A 15558-nucleotide genomic window follows, 5' to 3' on the forward strand; every position below is an offset into this window, starting at 1 on the left:
CGGTATACATCAAGCCTCAGCACTATTCAAGATGACGTTCCAGGCACCTACTAATCTACTGAGGAGGGGGTGAGTGATGAAAACCACTGCCTTAGTTGATGCTATGAACCTGAATCCATCCAGACAAAAGACATCTGGCCACTGCCCCTCAAAATAGGTAGCTGTGGGCTGTGGAATAGCTGTGGTTTTCCTATTTTCTTTGTAATATTTTGTCTGGCTAATAAACTACTGCTAATGGATCCAACCCTGGGAGCACTGATTTCAGGCAGATAACTTCCTTCAGGGTTGGGCTGGAATGCTGAACACCAGAGTAGCCAGTGGTTCCCATTCAGAATTAAGACCATTTTAGCTTTAATGTTGCCGGGGTTTTTTTCCCCCAAAAGGTGTCAAATGTCTTTTGCTTTTTCAATTTTAATTTTTAAACTGTGTCATTTTTTTTTAGTGGCAGAATGACAGATTCTTAATCCATCTTCTCGGCTTGGGTGCAGCATCATGACTGCAAGAGACTTTACATGTTTGTACCAAAACCTAAATATTAGCCTTCTAGCTCACAGTAAGTCTCAGAGTCCAGAATCACAGAACTGGGGCCTGGCGAGAGTTGGTGACCTATCCAAGGCACACACCCTAATTCTGACAAGCTAGTTCTAGAATTTAGATTGGCCGACTCCAAGTTCAGTGCTCTTGGTGACTAGCCTGCCTTTGAAGTTGTTGCTACATGTTTTCCTATCTTGCCATGTAAAACCCAAGGGAAACAATAATACTAACCCAATTTGGACTTTGACTTTTATTTTTTTTCAGTCAATGTCCTACGTGGCTATTTTGTACAGTATTTGTGACATACTTGTACATAAGAAGGATGTACATTATTTCCATCTTAAAAATAAAGAAGTATAACCCAAAGAGGTTGTTAACTTAGGGTTCTATTTCTAACGAACAGTGCCGGTTGGGGGCATACATTAGACCTCTTCACATAGCCAAACAAGTATCACCGAGTTAGCCAGACCAAGCCCAGCAATTCAGAAACCTAGAGGTGAAACTAGAAAGGTATGAACTACAAATACATTTTAGAAAGTGATCTTTAGGTGCAAGACTCTGCCTCTGAATTGAAACTCCCTGAGCTGAAACTCTGTGTAGGCACAGGCCCCGGCTACTTCCTCTGACAGCATGTTTGATGGAATTTAACCTTCATGACAATCTTGTAAAATAAGCCATCATTTCTGGAGGAGATGGAATGCAGAGTTCACATCATTTGCTCAAAGTTTTATGGCTTCCTAGAGTTCTGATCTCAAATCCAATTTAGCTTGCTTACTACAGGGTCCAACAGGGATGCACTAATGCTATTAGATCTGTGTTTCTCTGAATATCTTTATCAGAGCTCATTATTTTTGCCTTGACAATGACTTCATCTTGATCTCCATGGTTTCTGGCCACTGAGATATGCCCAAATTTATTTTTAAACTGACTGTAGTCAGAATGGAAGGGCTGGTAGAGAAAAAAAAAAAAAAAAAAAAAAAAAGGAAGGGGGGGAAAAAAAAAAAAAAAAAAAAAAAAAAAAAGCAAGCAAGTAAGCAAACAAGCAAGCAAGCACATTTTGGCAACGTAACTACAACACTCAAACCTCTTAGGAACAGACTAAATTCCAGGACCCACTATCATTTCTAATATGAGTAGATTCTCTACAACCTCTTACATTAAGTACTTACAACCACTTTGGCTTAACTACCTCATGGGTATTGCTATGATTTCATATTACATTTAGTGGGCTTAAACTCAGGAGCACTGTGCCCACTCTTTTATAAAAGGCAGCTCAGGGGTACTGACAGGATATGAAAATGTGCTGAGGGAGCTTTTGCTGGAATTAAACATTCCTCTCAAGAGGGGAAAATCTTGCCTACTTTGATTCTGAGGTACTTTGTAATCCTTTAAGACTGTGGTACCTTTAATAGCTTTATCCTACCACACCCTTAAGCACGACACACAACATACTGTTTCAAGACTCACGCCAAGAACCCCACACCTCTAAACTGGATGAGAAGCAAGGTCACATTAGGTTAATCCCACTTCTAAAATCAATCAACTTCCAGTTGTCTCCCTCATGTAAAATCATGTTTACACATCTCTTTCGATTCTTTCCCTTTTGTTTCCTCACTGTCTTCACATTCCCAATCCGCATCAGCAGAAGGGTGCGGGTTTTCCTGGCTGAGCACCCCCGCCACTTCTGCAGCCAGAACACTTGAGAGGCCCCCAGGAGGAGGAGCAGAAGTCCGTGGGCTCTCTCAGTACTGGGGTTCCACCATCCTGCTTCTCCTCACTCGAACACCATGTCCAACAACTGGGGAGCAACCGGTTCTTGCCTTTGTGACCCAGAGGTGTCCCGGAAAAGACAACAGAACAAACTCAAGGCACCAGTCTTACAGCATGCTGGAGAGACGAGAGCATAAAAAGAAAAGGATAAGAGCTCCTTTCACTCCTGCCCACTCAAGTTCTCTGGGGCACAGCAGCAGAGGTCAGTAGGGTGTGGAGATGCAAGACACCGTCCTGGCCCACGAAGCATCTGTCGGTGAGAGGCCTGGCCTAGCCAAGCAGTCACTGGGACGTTCTCACGGACCTGGATGGGGCTGCGAGGTGGGGTGCACCTCCCCACAGGTGTAAACACACACCATGCTCACCTGCTCTGCCTCTTCGTGCTTTTTATGATCCCTTCTTCCCTACACTGGCTCAAAAGGTGTGGGCAGTTTCGAGGGCACCAACGCTGCAGCACAAGGTGTGTGAGGAGGTGGGAGGAGACATGGTAATCACAGAATACAAGTGCAAGTGCAAAAGCCACTTACTTACATATGGAGTTCGGCTGTGGGCACTCTCTGCCTATCACCTCATTTCCTCTCCCAGAGAGCCTCCTCCCACGGGAAAGTGTGTAAGGAAATCACCCTCCGACAGCACAGGAAACAGAGGCAGGGCATTACCCCACTGGGAAGCGGCACAGACAGGACTTAAACCAAGGATGAAGTTTAACCACCACGTTTTGCTGCCTGCCCATGAGGAGAAGAGAGAGGCTGAGGAACTGCTCTGATCGACAGTTACTTCATTACTAAATTTCAAAAGAAAATTACCATCTGTGGGGACTGGTTTCTGACATCCTCTCTGATGACAGATACATGCACAAAATTGCTCTTTTGCTTTCCATATACACCCATGCAAATTTAACTTGAAATATGAAAATTTCAGGCAAGGCCAGAAGGCATTCAAAGATACACTGTAACATCTTGGTGGGAATGCTAATTTGAATTATGGAAACACCTGAAGAACAGAAAATTCTTTTCTTATTTATTGATCTATACTTATAGTTAAGAACCATCAATTTATATAAATACAGTTAACGTCTTCAAAGATGACTGTGTACCCAAGTAAGTTAAATATGCCTCCCCAAATCGTGTTTGCACAATTAGTCCATGTGGTAATATCTTTGCTTATTAAGAGAACAAAGAATATAAACCAATCAATTCAGGATCAAAGAATCATAAAATCTAAATCAATGCAATGTTACTGCCAGGCAAGCTGAAGAGTCAATAAAAGGGGAAAAAAAAAAAAGAAGAATATAGGAGGCCCAAAATGCTTCTTGACATCAGTTTATGTAACACTAAATCTTGCTGTCATCTACTTTCATACTTCTGAGAAATTCAATAACTGAATACCACTCACTGACCTACTACGTTTGGGTAAATTTCATTTATAAGCTAAATAACAACTTCTTTTTCTGACATGATCTAAATATTATTTTAAAAATCAGTCATGTGCTACTGGCCAGTTGAAATAAATATACTTGTGATTCTAGGAGGAGACAAGACAAGGCTCTTGTGGGAAAGTGTCTACAGAAATCAATTTTAAGGAAGTGAATTCTATGAAATTCTTATGAAGTCAGTTCTGCAAATTTATCCTTTCTTACCCTTATCGAGGCTTTATTTCTATCTTCACATTTTGTATTATCTATTCTTTCCCCTGTAAATCTCTCAGTGGCTACTGGCCTTTTAGAAGCCTTACTATTCAGTGGGATCTAAGATCCCCTTCCTACTGTTGTAGTTCTCTCTGGCAGTAACCGTGTGGTCTTCTTCAGGGATACTAAGCTCATCATGATGAATCTACCCTAAGGTGAATGAAAACTTCTGCACAAACCAAGGCAGAAGGACCTCATTTGCCAATACATTTAAAAGAACCTTTCTACCTTGCAGTACTGCGATCTCTGTTCTATGTAATCTGATTACTGTGTACCTAGATGATCTTGTTCATCTGGTTTATGCACGGATTCCCATTGGGCAGGACCCAGTAGCATCCTTCCCCCAACAAACCTTTGCCTTTCCCACTTGGTTCAGCTCAAGGAGCATTCAGTGTGCCTGAGTGGACGGCATACTTAACTCTTTCCACTCAGAGCAGAAACTGTTGCAGTGCAGGCCTGAGTGTTTCCCACTCCACTGTCCTTGCTTGGATTCCTCAGTTAAAAACACCGGAGCAGACCCAGAGCTAATTAGAAAAGAGAGCACTGCTCTTCCCCACTCAAAGAGTTTCTGCCAAAGCTTTTATTTCTGCCAATCCATTTATGCAGTTCCACTTTCCGAGAGAACATTTTGTCACAGATGATTTAATGTTGTAGCTCCCTCAAGCATCTTTCTGTAGCATGCACTCATTGTTTTTAGGAATCTGGGGTCTTCCAGGCAAGATTGGAGAGCCAAGGGGGGCTAATTAACCACGAGCCATGCCTCATTATAAGACCCCAAATTCCTAAGCATTCTCCCAACGATCATTAGTAATAATAAAAATAATCCCAGATTAAGCTTCTAAAAACAAAACTTTTAGGAACGCAGTGCAACAGTGGAGTTGTGTCATTTTTCAGGAGAGAAACATGGGCCTGGATAGGTAGTGAGTTATGACAGGAATGATAGTGGTTAAAGTCAGAAAAGAAGGAAAACAAACATCTTAGGGATTTTCACGTACAGTCATGGAATATGTATCCACCAGATGCCACTGTAACAGATACACATACTGTACAGCTTCTTCCCCAGCAGACGAGCGACTCTGCCAACGTCCCTGTAATTATCTGCTGCATGTAGCTGGAGGTGAAACTGCACACACTGCCTATTGTTTTGCATTTAAGCAAACTGGTTTGGGTTACGGCAATTCTTCCAGTCTCCGTAAGGCTGGCTTGGTACAAGAGGGGGACCTGGACAAGTCACTTCATGTATGTTCACCATTTGGCACAACTGCCCCTCCCGGTCCACTCCCACAAACCTCCTCTAGCAGCACTCCCAGTATCACACACACACACACACACACACACACACGCACATACACACACATGCACATGCAGGCATGCACATGCGCACACACACATTCTGGTTTCAGAGAAGAAGGGAGCCACAGATACAAGGTCAGGACTTCAGCATGCAAAACTGCAATAATGATTCCTTTGTCTCTCAGGAGTAAAATTAATAAGCTGGCAAGAAACTTGGGTAAGTATTTTTAGCTTGATATTACTACTGCAGGTAATCTTTTATCATCAAGTACTGTTTGGATCAGTGAGGCAATAATTCCCCGCCCCACCCACACAAGTATGTGCATGAACAGAATGCGTGTGCACACACGCACACACACACACACACTCATAAAAATTGGTTCAATATACTTGTTTGCAAACCTAGCAGGCTGTATAAAATAGAGGCATTTAAAAGCAATGAATGTTAATGGGTTGAGTTTATTAAAATCTATTTTTTTACTCCCAGGAGACCAGCCCTGCTTTTGGACTTTTAAATTCCGAACCATTCAAATCCCTCAAACTCTTTTCTTGCCAAAGATCGTCTCCCCCCATCACCAAAATTATGGGCTTTACAAGTGAAACCTAAACCCTGTGTTTTAGAATTACTTCATTTAGATCATTAGAACATCATGTTTTGAAAGGCTGATGTTCAGGGGAGAGTATTTATTTTCAAAATAATGAAAATAAGGAAATCCTGGCTTGCCAGAGGAAAGTATTGTCAAGTTTCTAAAAATGTTTCAAATGCAACCTTGAACCCAAGGGGCAATGCCCACATGCCACTTTCCTGCTCAAAAACCTTCCCTGGCTCCCTACTGTCTACAAGGCAAAGTTCAGCGCCTGGTACCAACCACTCCCACGTGTTTCCCTGCCTCCTTCATAGGAATTTCTGCACCAGCCGAATTCAAGGTGTCCCACACCACCTAAACACCACGTGGGCGCTCCTGCCCCTGCATCTTACAGCCCCCCCGCCCACTCCCCATTCTTGCTCTCGTTCTGAGCCCCAATACAAGGCCCAGCTCTTGAGGAAGCCAGCTACAGTCATTCCAGCCCTGTGCAATGGCTGCTTTCCCATGAGGCCTGGAAGCTTTTATGATCCGCACCACTTTATAGTTTATTTTTAAATACCTTACTAACTGTTTTTGGTTCACCTTTCACTCTTCTTTCTGCATCAGATATTGGAGGCCTCTACATAGATACCTTTTCCTTGGCACTGAGATCGTGCTGGTCTATCTTAACACTTGTCACTTTGTCTTCAAGTTCTAACTTCCCCCCAGCGGCCCCTCTCTTCTTTCTGCATCAGATATTGGAGGCCTCTACATAGATACCTTTTCCTTGGCACTGAGATCGTGCTGGTCTATCTTAACACTTGTCACTTTGTCTTCAAGTTCTAACTTCCCCCTTCAGCGGCCATCCCCAAGACCAGCAGCCAAATCATACCCTCGTCTGTCTTCCCCACGGTGTGCAGAGCACAAACTGATGCTATTTCTGGAGTCATCCATATTGCTCTTTGCCTCCCACAGCCTCCTCTCTGTTACATTCTAGCCTGAGTCATTTACGAGGGAAAAGGAGCCGAACTGCCTTGTGGGAAAGGCTGCTCCACTATGAGCCGGGTGCCATGATGGACCCTTCTTGCCCATCAGCCAGGGAAAGATCACATGAACACAGCAAGGGCGTCTCTTTGCAGATCAGATGATGAAGGTTCAGCAAGGACAAGTTGAGGGCAGAAGAACTGTTCCTCTGGAGTCTTGATTATGAAAAGTCTTATTTGAAAGCAGGAGCATGAACTAAACGCTTTTCCTTTTCTAACACCATAGCCTGCCTTCGTGGTTTCCTCACTTCTGAGGTCATTACATTGCCTCCGATTATAACTACTAATACGTACTACTGAAAAGTCAATAGTAACACAGATTGATTACTAGCAGATATGACATGGAAAAAAATCTATACAAAAACTCTTTTTGAAATACATTTTGTTCGATTTTTTAATCTAAGGAGAAATCAGGAAGGTGACAGCTACCCAAGGTCACCTAAAGCTCAGAGACTAAGAGAAGTAGGTAGAAGCAACAGTAGGTAGAAAAGCACAAGCAGAAGAGAATCCCAAATTTCCTGAACAAAGTCCTGAGTCAGCCAGGAAGAGAAAAGGATCAAGGCTTTCTCTGAGGCCCACACTAGGTCCTCTGTGAGATGGGACAATCAGTGGTTTTGAGGCTGCTTCTCGGAGCACAAGCAGCTCCCCGGAAGTTACCATGTGCCAAGCGCTGTGTCAATGCCCTGCACGCACCAGCTCATGGTGGAGGAGATCCAATGACCATTCCAGAGTCCAAGTGGGAAACCAAAAGCTCCTTCGCAGAAATGATGTGCCCAGGATCATGGACAAGCCCAGAAGTGGCCGAGTCCAAATTTACCCCCACGTTTATGGGATCCTGTGCTCTGTAAAACAGTGCCACGTTGCCTGTCTTGAACACGGGGTATGGAGATGGACATGGTGAGGGGTGAGCCAGAAGGTGACTACATCTTGGGCAAAACAATGGCTCTATGGCTTCCGTTCAAGACAGCTGCTGGCGAAGTGCCAGGTATAACAAATGAGAAAAACTAAAGGTAACCAGTGTCCTCAACCACTCCCATTACAAAATCAAACACAGACCCTGTACCTCTCTGTCACCCTCTTAATGTGTTTTATTTCACCCCCCCATCTTATTACTTCCCTTATTATCCTCCTTCTAACCTCTGCTTTACTTTTTACTGCTGAGACATAAAAAATGACTCCCGCATAAGTGTTTAGTGCTGGTTGGAAGAGAGGTTCTGAGAAATCTAATAAATCACTGCTGTCTTCTCACCCTCTGGCTCTCTGCATTAGGATGTTATCAAGGCTTTTTTTCACCCCAGCTCCCCCACCTTTCCTTCTCTTCCACCGCCTTCTGTCTGCCTATTGCTGTTTTTCTAGTCTGGTAGGCACAGTGCTGAACCAGAAAGACTCTGCCAAGACCCTTGGCAGGCGCCAGCCTCCAGGAATGCTGCCCACCGCAGCAGGGCAGAGAAGACAGGACCTCTGGGCAGAGAGGCAGGAGCGAGGGCCAGGCTTGGGGTCTGGCTCGGAGGCTGCACAGAACAGGTTTCCCTGGTCTATCAAGTGCTCTCCGGAGCTCAGCTTTCTCCTGCCAGGGTCAGGATTACAAGCGCTCACTGGCACTTGCTGTAGTTCTCCAGGGAAGAGAAGTAAGAGGGAGGAGGCGAGTGGGGGGAGGCAAGCCAGCACACCACCCAGAGTTAGGCAGGCTCCACAGGGCACAGCCACGTGCCTGGAGCACACGGTCCTGCAGGCAGCCAGCCAGGGTTGTCAAGCCTCCCACGGGAGCTGGGGCGGGGGGACTGGGCACCAGGAGGGCAGCCGTTTCCACACTCACAGAACAGTAGCTACTCACTGAGAATCAGTGTTGGGGACTAACATTGAGGAAGTGACTTGCCCTAACCCAGAAGGTGAGAAGGGCCAGGCTGTGCACAGTAAGTGCGGGGCATGCTGGGAAAAAAAAAAAAAGCATGTCCTATTTTTGCAGAGTAAAGAGGACTGGATGAATAGATCCCTAAATGGGGTGTGAGAGCTGGGAACCAGATATGCTCTTCCCTGTTTTCATGCCACCGCCTTCACCCGGGCGCCCAGCATCTGCTTTGCCACAGTGACATGCTTTGCTGTGTGTCATCTTCATTAGCTCTGCTAACTCCCCGCTGGGCAGACTATAATCTCTACTCTACTGATGAGTAAACTTAAGGCTTGAAGAGGTCAAGCTGCACGGTGAGCCAATGGCCAGTCCAGGATGAGAACCCTAGCCCCAAGTCCAGGCCTACACTCCTACCCACCAAGTTGCCTTGATTTCTTTAGCTATCCCCAGTGCCTCTCGCTACAGGAGATCAGTCTCCAGCTATGCTGTGTCTGTCAGCAACGCCGCAAAGCCAAGAGAACAGGGCAAGCCTGTCCTCTATGGGGCCTGTGGAGAGGAACAGTCTGCTACCTCCGGAACAGAGTGGTCTCCTTCCCTCCGGTGACGCCGTGATTCTGATGAATGAGAAGCACTTCCACGATCTATGAGGGGCAATGTACGGCAGCTGTCACTCAGGGCACCCCCACGCTACTGTCTGTTTGCTGGATGGGAGTTTGTGGCCTGCACGCCCTTCAGAGGCGCTTCCTCTCATGACTTCAGGAAAGGGAAGAGGACCTTCTTGCCTCAGGAGGACCCTGTATAATCCCCCAGGCGCCAGCTCAGAGCTCCCCTCCATCATCACAGCGACCTCACTCACAGCATTTGCCTCCCACTGCCAAACCTTGTCACAAGGAGCAGCTGGCAGCAAGGGAACATAAACACCACTCTGCAAAGGTCCAGCGCGCTCTCCCCAGCCCCTTCTCTCCCGCTACCGCTAACAACTGCTCTTCCCACACACGACCACCACCGGGGAAGGGCTCTCACTTGCCTCTCGCCAGCCTGTTCTGTGCTTAGAACTCGAAAGAGAACCTTCTTCAGTCTTAGCTGAATACAGGCCTAAAAGTGAGCAAAACCACCAGAGGAGTCGGTTTCAAATCTAGCTTTACAGGCATAGGGTTTAAAAATAGCTCTGCCTTTGTCTGCTAGAGATGACTTTCCCTAAAGGGACAGCTGTCCTTAAACCAACTGCTCAATTCACAGGGCAAACAGATTCTTATTTTTTCCCAGTACCTAGCACATACCTCCAGGAGGGCACCCCCACGTACCACCTCGGATACCATCTGAAATGGAAACACACAACCTTCAGAACCACTCCCGCCATCCCTGCTGGTCTGGGAACAGCTAGAATACTCCACCTCGGACACCGCGAAGCCGGCAGGTAGCTACAGCGTTGGGGGCCCCCACTCTCCCCTTCGTGGAGAGGGTAGCCCCGAAATCCTGGCAATCATGCCATGATCACATCAGCTTTCCACAGGGTCCCAGGAGTATTTCTCCACGGGTATTTCTCTGGACATTTGACTTTATTCTCTGATGAAGGGAGCTAGGCAGAGGAACCGGTTTGAGATGCACACGATAGGAAAGAGGGTAATCCTGGTGAATAGTTTGTGGAGAATTCACCAGCACGTTCACCTTGTCATTCCAACACACCCTTGAAGTAGGCAGACTTCATAATGCATAGTTTGTCAATTTCTGGCTTCATTTCCTTTCAACCAGCACTAACAACACAATGCTACCGAGCACAACTCAAAGATGGGAACAACTGAAAATCAGTATTGGGTGACTCACTCTACCATTACCTCTTGATTAGATCGATGGCATAGTTCTATCAGCTAAAAGTGCACGAGGATGCTCATTAATATACTATTTCTTTTTCTTTCTTTCTTTTTGTACCAGGGATCAAACTTGAGTCCTTGGTGTTTGCAAGGCAGGTGGAGGAACCACTGAGCTAAATCCCCGGCCCCTAATATACTATTTCTTTTCAGCAAACTGATGTCTCTTGACCTGTGTAAAAGTTTTGCATAAAGTTTTACAAGAAGTAAAAAAGCATCCATTGGTACAACAGGACCCTGGAATTCAATATTGGTTTTTCCCATTCAAGTTGAAGGTACCGACCACTGCTTCTCAACTGGCAAAGATTTTATTCCCAGGGCACATTTTAGGAGTGTGAGACTTTTTTTTTTTTTTTAACTTGTCACAGCTGGGGGGCAGGTCTCCTAGGAGGTACAGGTAAGGATGTCATTAAATACCCTACAATAACAGCATCCTATAGGACTTACCCAGTAACACAGCCCAGGTTGAGAAATCCCAGTGGAGACTGAAATTATGCAATTCCCAGAATGTTCAAGGCTACATTTGTGATGTTCCCTTCTGAGGACTTATTTTCCTCAAGATTCACTTGGTGCTTCTATTCTGGTCACTCCTGTGAGTTACACAGAATAATCAAGGACTTCCTCCTTTTCCAGTTTCTCTTGCAGTATACATCCATCAAGCCCACAGCCCCAGGCTTTCATCTTACCTCATAATCTCTACAATGATCAACATTATACGAAGAGCAGGGGGAGATTTTTATCTGTACGGCAATTAAAGAGGAGCTTTACCAGTTTTTCTTTTCTGTTAGCACAATGAGTTTTCAACTCAAAGAAGAAAATTATTTCCATTATCATTATTAATTATTATTATTATTATATTAGTGTTTGAACAAGGGCTTTTATACTGAACTATATTCTCAGATCTTTTAAACAATTTTTCCCCTTGTCCCCACCCCCCCCTCACCCCCTCCTCCCCTCCCCACCCTCAAACACTTTAATACCATTTTTACATTTTCTCAATTTTTTTCCTTTTCCCTTGCTCCCCTTTCCCTAGCCTTCTCACTGTCCCTACACCTTTGGTCCTTTTCTTCCTATTTCACGTTGCTAATTGTCCCGTTAGGATCTTCAGTACTATTTTAGTTTTTCACACCAGAGAAGCTATTCGGTATTAAACAATTTCTTTTAAAAAAATTCTGAGATGGGGTCTTGCTAAGTTACTGAGTCTCCCAGATTGGGCTTGAACTTGAAATCCTCCTGCCTCGGCTCTTAAGAGTACTGGGATTACAGGCAAAAGAAGTCGTTTAAATAAAGACCTTATTTCCAGACCCTCGGTGTCTTCTCAGTGTTATGCCTGCCGCCATAACAAAAGGAGTCCTTTGCCATGGACTCCAACTCTGACAGGGGCACCCCAAAGTTCTGAGAGTTACAGAGCAATGCAGACTCCCGGGAACCGTGACAAACCACTTAAATCTCAAATTCCAAAATCCTGATTTTTTTTTTTTTAACTGTCAGTGGGAACACCCCAATCCACTATTAGGCAAAACGTTGCCTTTATATTTGCCTGCAGAGGAAAGTTATACAAGGTACATAAACACTTTAGGAAGGTATTTCAGAAGAAGAGGACTGAAATAAATGATGGAAGTTGAGACAGATCGAACAACAGCCCACATCTTCCTCCGACAGGAGAACAGCCAGTAGTACCGCTCCAACCCTGGAGAGGTACTGATTCTCATCTTCACAGTAATCTCACCAAACAGACCCATGCCCTCTACACAAAGGGCAGCCAGGGCTCCAAGAAAGGAGAGTGTCATCGTCCAAAGCCACGAAGCGAGGAAGGGGCAGAAGCCTCCCTGCAAAGCCCACGGGAGATCTGCCGCCTCCCTGCCCTCCCCGCCAGCTGTGCTCCTACTTGGAAGGGTCAGGCCTTTTGGTGGCTGTCTGTTCACGCGGAGAAAGTAGGGACAATGGCACTAAATGTTCCCTGAAGCAGGGACACTGCTCGGTTTCTCCAGGAGTGGCTACAGGGCAGGCCTTCGGCCCATGTGAGCCTGTGAGTTACCACCCGCGTGCTTTGGGGAAGAGATGAGAGAGGTCTGAAAGCCCAGAGCCATCTGAAAGGGTGAACTTTAACTGCACTCCTCACGCATGGAGTCAGGGGTACTCGCTTCCTCCTTTATTGTATTTCCTCCTGTTTAAATCTCCTCGTTCTGTGTGTCACAGAAATTTCTGCGTGAGCCGAGGACACAGAGTTGAGTAACCACCTCTGAGACAAGTGTCGCTTTGTCCTGCTGTCCTTCCCCGAAGTGATGGCCCCTGCGCTCTGTGACCTTCCTGGCAGTCTCTCAGGCTGCGCCTTTGTCCCTGGCTTCCTGTGCATAAGGAATGATCTTTCTTTGGGCTCATCTTGCACTCTGGGGTGCTAAAGACATGGATCCAGAGCGGCTCCGAGCATTTAGCGATGGGTTTTTACCTACTCGCCTCTTCAGATGATGTTTCTGGATATCATTTCAGCATCGGCTATAGCTGATTTTGTAGCCCTGCGGGCTGTGCTGAAGGGGGATTAGGTATGAAAATGACAACAAAAGATAAGCACGATTTGGATGATAGGAACAGTAATATATGAGAGAGAGAGAGAGAGAGAGAGAGAGAAGGGGTGTCTGGTACTGAGGAGGAGGCCAAGCCTCCTAAGCTAATATGAGAGCCTGCCTTTAGCTTCTAGTTTTTAACGACAAAACAAGATGAAGAAATTATCTACCCCCCATGCCTACTCTCCTTTCTTCCCTTTCAGGCCAGAGAAGAGTGAAAGTAGGTAAACTAAACCTTACAGAAAATCTACCCAAATCATCCAGCAAGATCTTAGCCTCTACCTATCAGGTGAAAAAAGAAGAGGGCTAGGAGATGAGATACAGGCTTAAATGATCCAAATCATGAGCTGTCAGGTGGGCGGTGTATCTTAAACTACAGTTCTTGGAGCAGCTGTAGGAAATCGTAAAGGGAGCCGTTTCACATGCACTCCTGGGCTCCCACCCAGACCTGAAAACTCACACGAGTTTCTAGGGCTAGAGGCACAGAGTCTGCGTGGACCCGACTCTCCCAGTGAGACGTACAGATGTGTGCGAAGTGGGAGACCGCCCTGGGGGTGAGTGGAATGCACACTGAAACCTCCCAAGGGTCCGGACGGTTACACCAGCCCCGCTGCCCCGCACGCCCAGTCCCCGCTTCCTCTTCCCTCTCAGCCCTAGGGAGTTTACCTGGTCTGATGGGGCTCTGCATACAGTTTGGAGACGGGATGCCAGGGTGCAGGGGTGCAGAGGCCCTGCTGCTGAGGTCCATGACCGAGGGGGCAGCCGAGGCGGCCGGCTGCAGGCTGGGCGGGTGGGGGCTGTGGTCGTGCTGGGACGGGCTGGGGGGAATGCCATTTTCCGACAGAAACTCCTCCAGGTCCATGTACTCCAACTGGAAAGTATCTCCGTCATAGGGAAGGGTTTTGTCCCATAAGGTGGGCCCCAAGAATGCCGACTGGGGGATCGTCGGGCTGTTACTCTCATCGTCCAGCTTCTTCTCCTTGTCTTTATCTTTGCTAAATGCTGCAGAAGAACGGAAAGCTGGATTAAGAAAGAAAGAAAAAGTGGGGCTTTCTTATCACCCTTGCTGGCCTCTGTTACAAAACTACTTCGCCCAGGCACCAGGTTCTGCAGCTGCCGTCTTGTGTGATGTGAGGGGAAGTTTAGGCAGGACATGGATCTTTGCCTGGTTTTCAACATCTTCCTATTGACTTTGGAAAGAAAGCGCCAGTCCATGGGGCAGGACAAGGATCAAAACAAGAGAACAATCTTCAGGGCATTATTTGAGGAGCTAAGCAATTTAAATCGACAGTGGGAAAATATCACCTAAGATCACATACAACTGCCATTTCCAGAAAACCACCAATAACCAGGTTTGCTTCACGTTCCAGAAATGTATCACAGTAACAATATGAGATCCTTCGGATTTATAAAACCAGGGAGACCCTTAATCTTGGGAAGGCAAGGACTCTCCACCCTTCGTTAATACCGTGTATTGAGTGCCTAATATATGCCCGATTCTTCATATATCATCTCAAAAATATCACAGTAAGCATGCAAGAAAAGCAATTATCCCCATTCCCAAGGAAGACATGGAGGCTCTGAGGAACCAGAGAAGAAAACTGAGAACTATCTGAACCATATGTATTTGCTTTGAAAGCCACCGGGGCACAGTGTCTCTTTTACAAAAGCAGTAAATAAACGGAAAGTGTTTTCTCCTTTCTCCTCCCCAAACACCTAAATAGTAGCCAATTCACAAAACAGCATACATCCATGCAGCCTGTCCAAAGCAGGGCTCCCGGGAAAGGTCAATTATTTATTCTACATACCTATGACGGAAGCACGCAGCTATGTCCTACCTGGAAACACCGCTCACCAGCTTAGGGCTGTAACAGGCGCTGTGCCTTTTGCCAATTCTAGTACTGGGGCGTGGGTGGAATCTGGGATTAAGGGATTTGCTTCAGAGTTTGTTCCTCGGAGGAACAGCCTCCACCGCCATCCATCCAAACTAACCCTGTGCAGTTTCATCTGAGAATCTGACTTGCAACACCCACAGCCTCCGAGTCCGCCGGTCGCCCCTTCCTCCCGAGCGCCAGGCCCCCGGGGCGTGGGGGTTCGGCTCTGCAGAACGCAACCAAACCCCCCAACTCTTGCCACGCAACAGGTTGTCCACTTCTAGGAGAGAAGGGAATACTCCCGAGCTATCTGTAGCCAAATCATCTCTTAACACTATGCAAAGGCCGCTTGATTTGGAAACATCACGGTTGATACCAACGCACCAAAGTGCCCAAGTGGCGAACGCGTGCGGGTTCGGCTCCGTGCCCTGCTTGGGCTCCCAACCCCTCCCCTCCCGCCACAGCCCAGGTTAGGCAGGGAAGGTCTGGGACTTACCAAGAAAGGGCTCC

The 15558-nt window shown here is 46.4% G+C and overlaps 1 protein-coding gene across 5 annotated transcripts in view; it reads right to left on the reverse strand.

Annotated features, from left to right (window-relative positions):
* Window positions 1-15558, reverse strand: part of Hlf (HLF transcription factor, PAR bZIP family member) — a 54964-nt gene that overhangs the window by 37870 nt on the left and 1536 nt on the right. For 2 of the 5 annotated variants that reach the window (XM_033762969.1, XM_033762968.1), the window contains exons 1-2: window positions 15545-15552; window positions 13841-14176 (exon numbers count right to left, since the gene is read on the reverse strand). In XM_033762969.1, the coding sequence (XP_033618860.1) occupies window positions 13841-14036 (196 nt within the window). In that variant the 5' untranslated portion in view covers window positions 14037-14176; window positions 15545-15552. Of the gene's footprint in view, window positions 1-13840; window positions 14197-14982; window positions 15158-15544; window positions 15553-15558 lie in introns of those variants that run through there. The other 3 variants (XM_033762966.1, XM_033762967.1, XM_033762970.1) reach the window with 3 other exon arrangements.

Source organism: Fukomys damarensis, unplaced genomic scaffold (assembly GCF_012274545.1).
Source record: "Fukomys damarensis isolate Sample0158 unplaced genomic scaffold, DMR_v1.0_HiC HiC_scaffold_13, whole genome shotgun sequence".
NCBI lineage: Eukaryota > Metazoa > Chordata > Mammalia > Rodentia > Bathyergidae > Fukomys > Fukomys damarensis.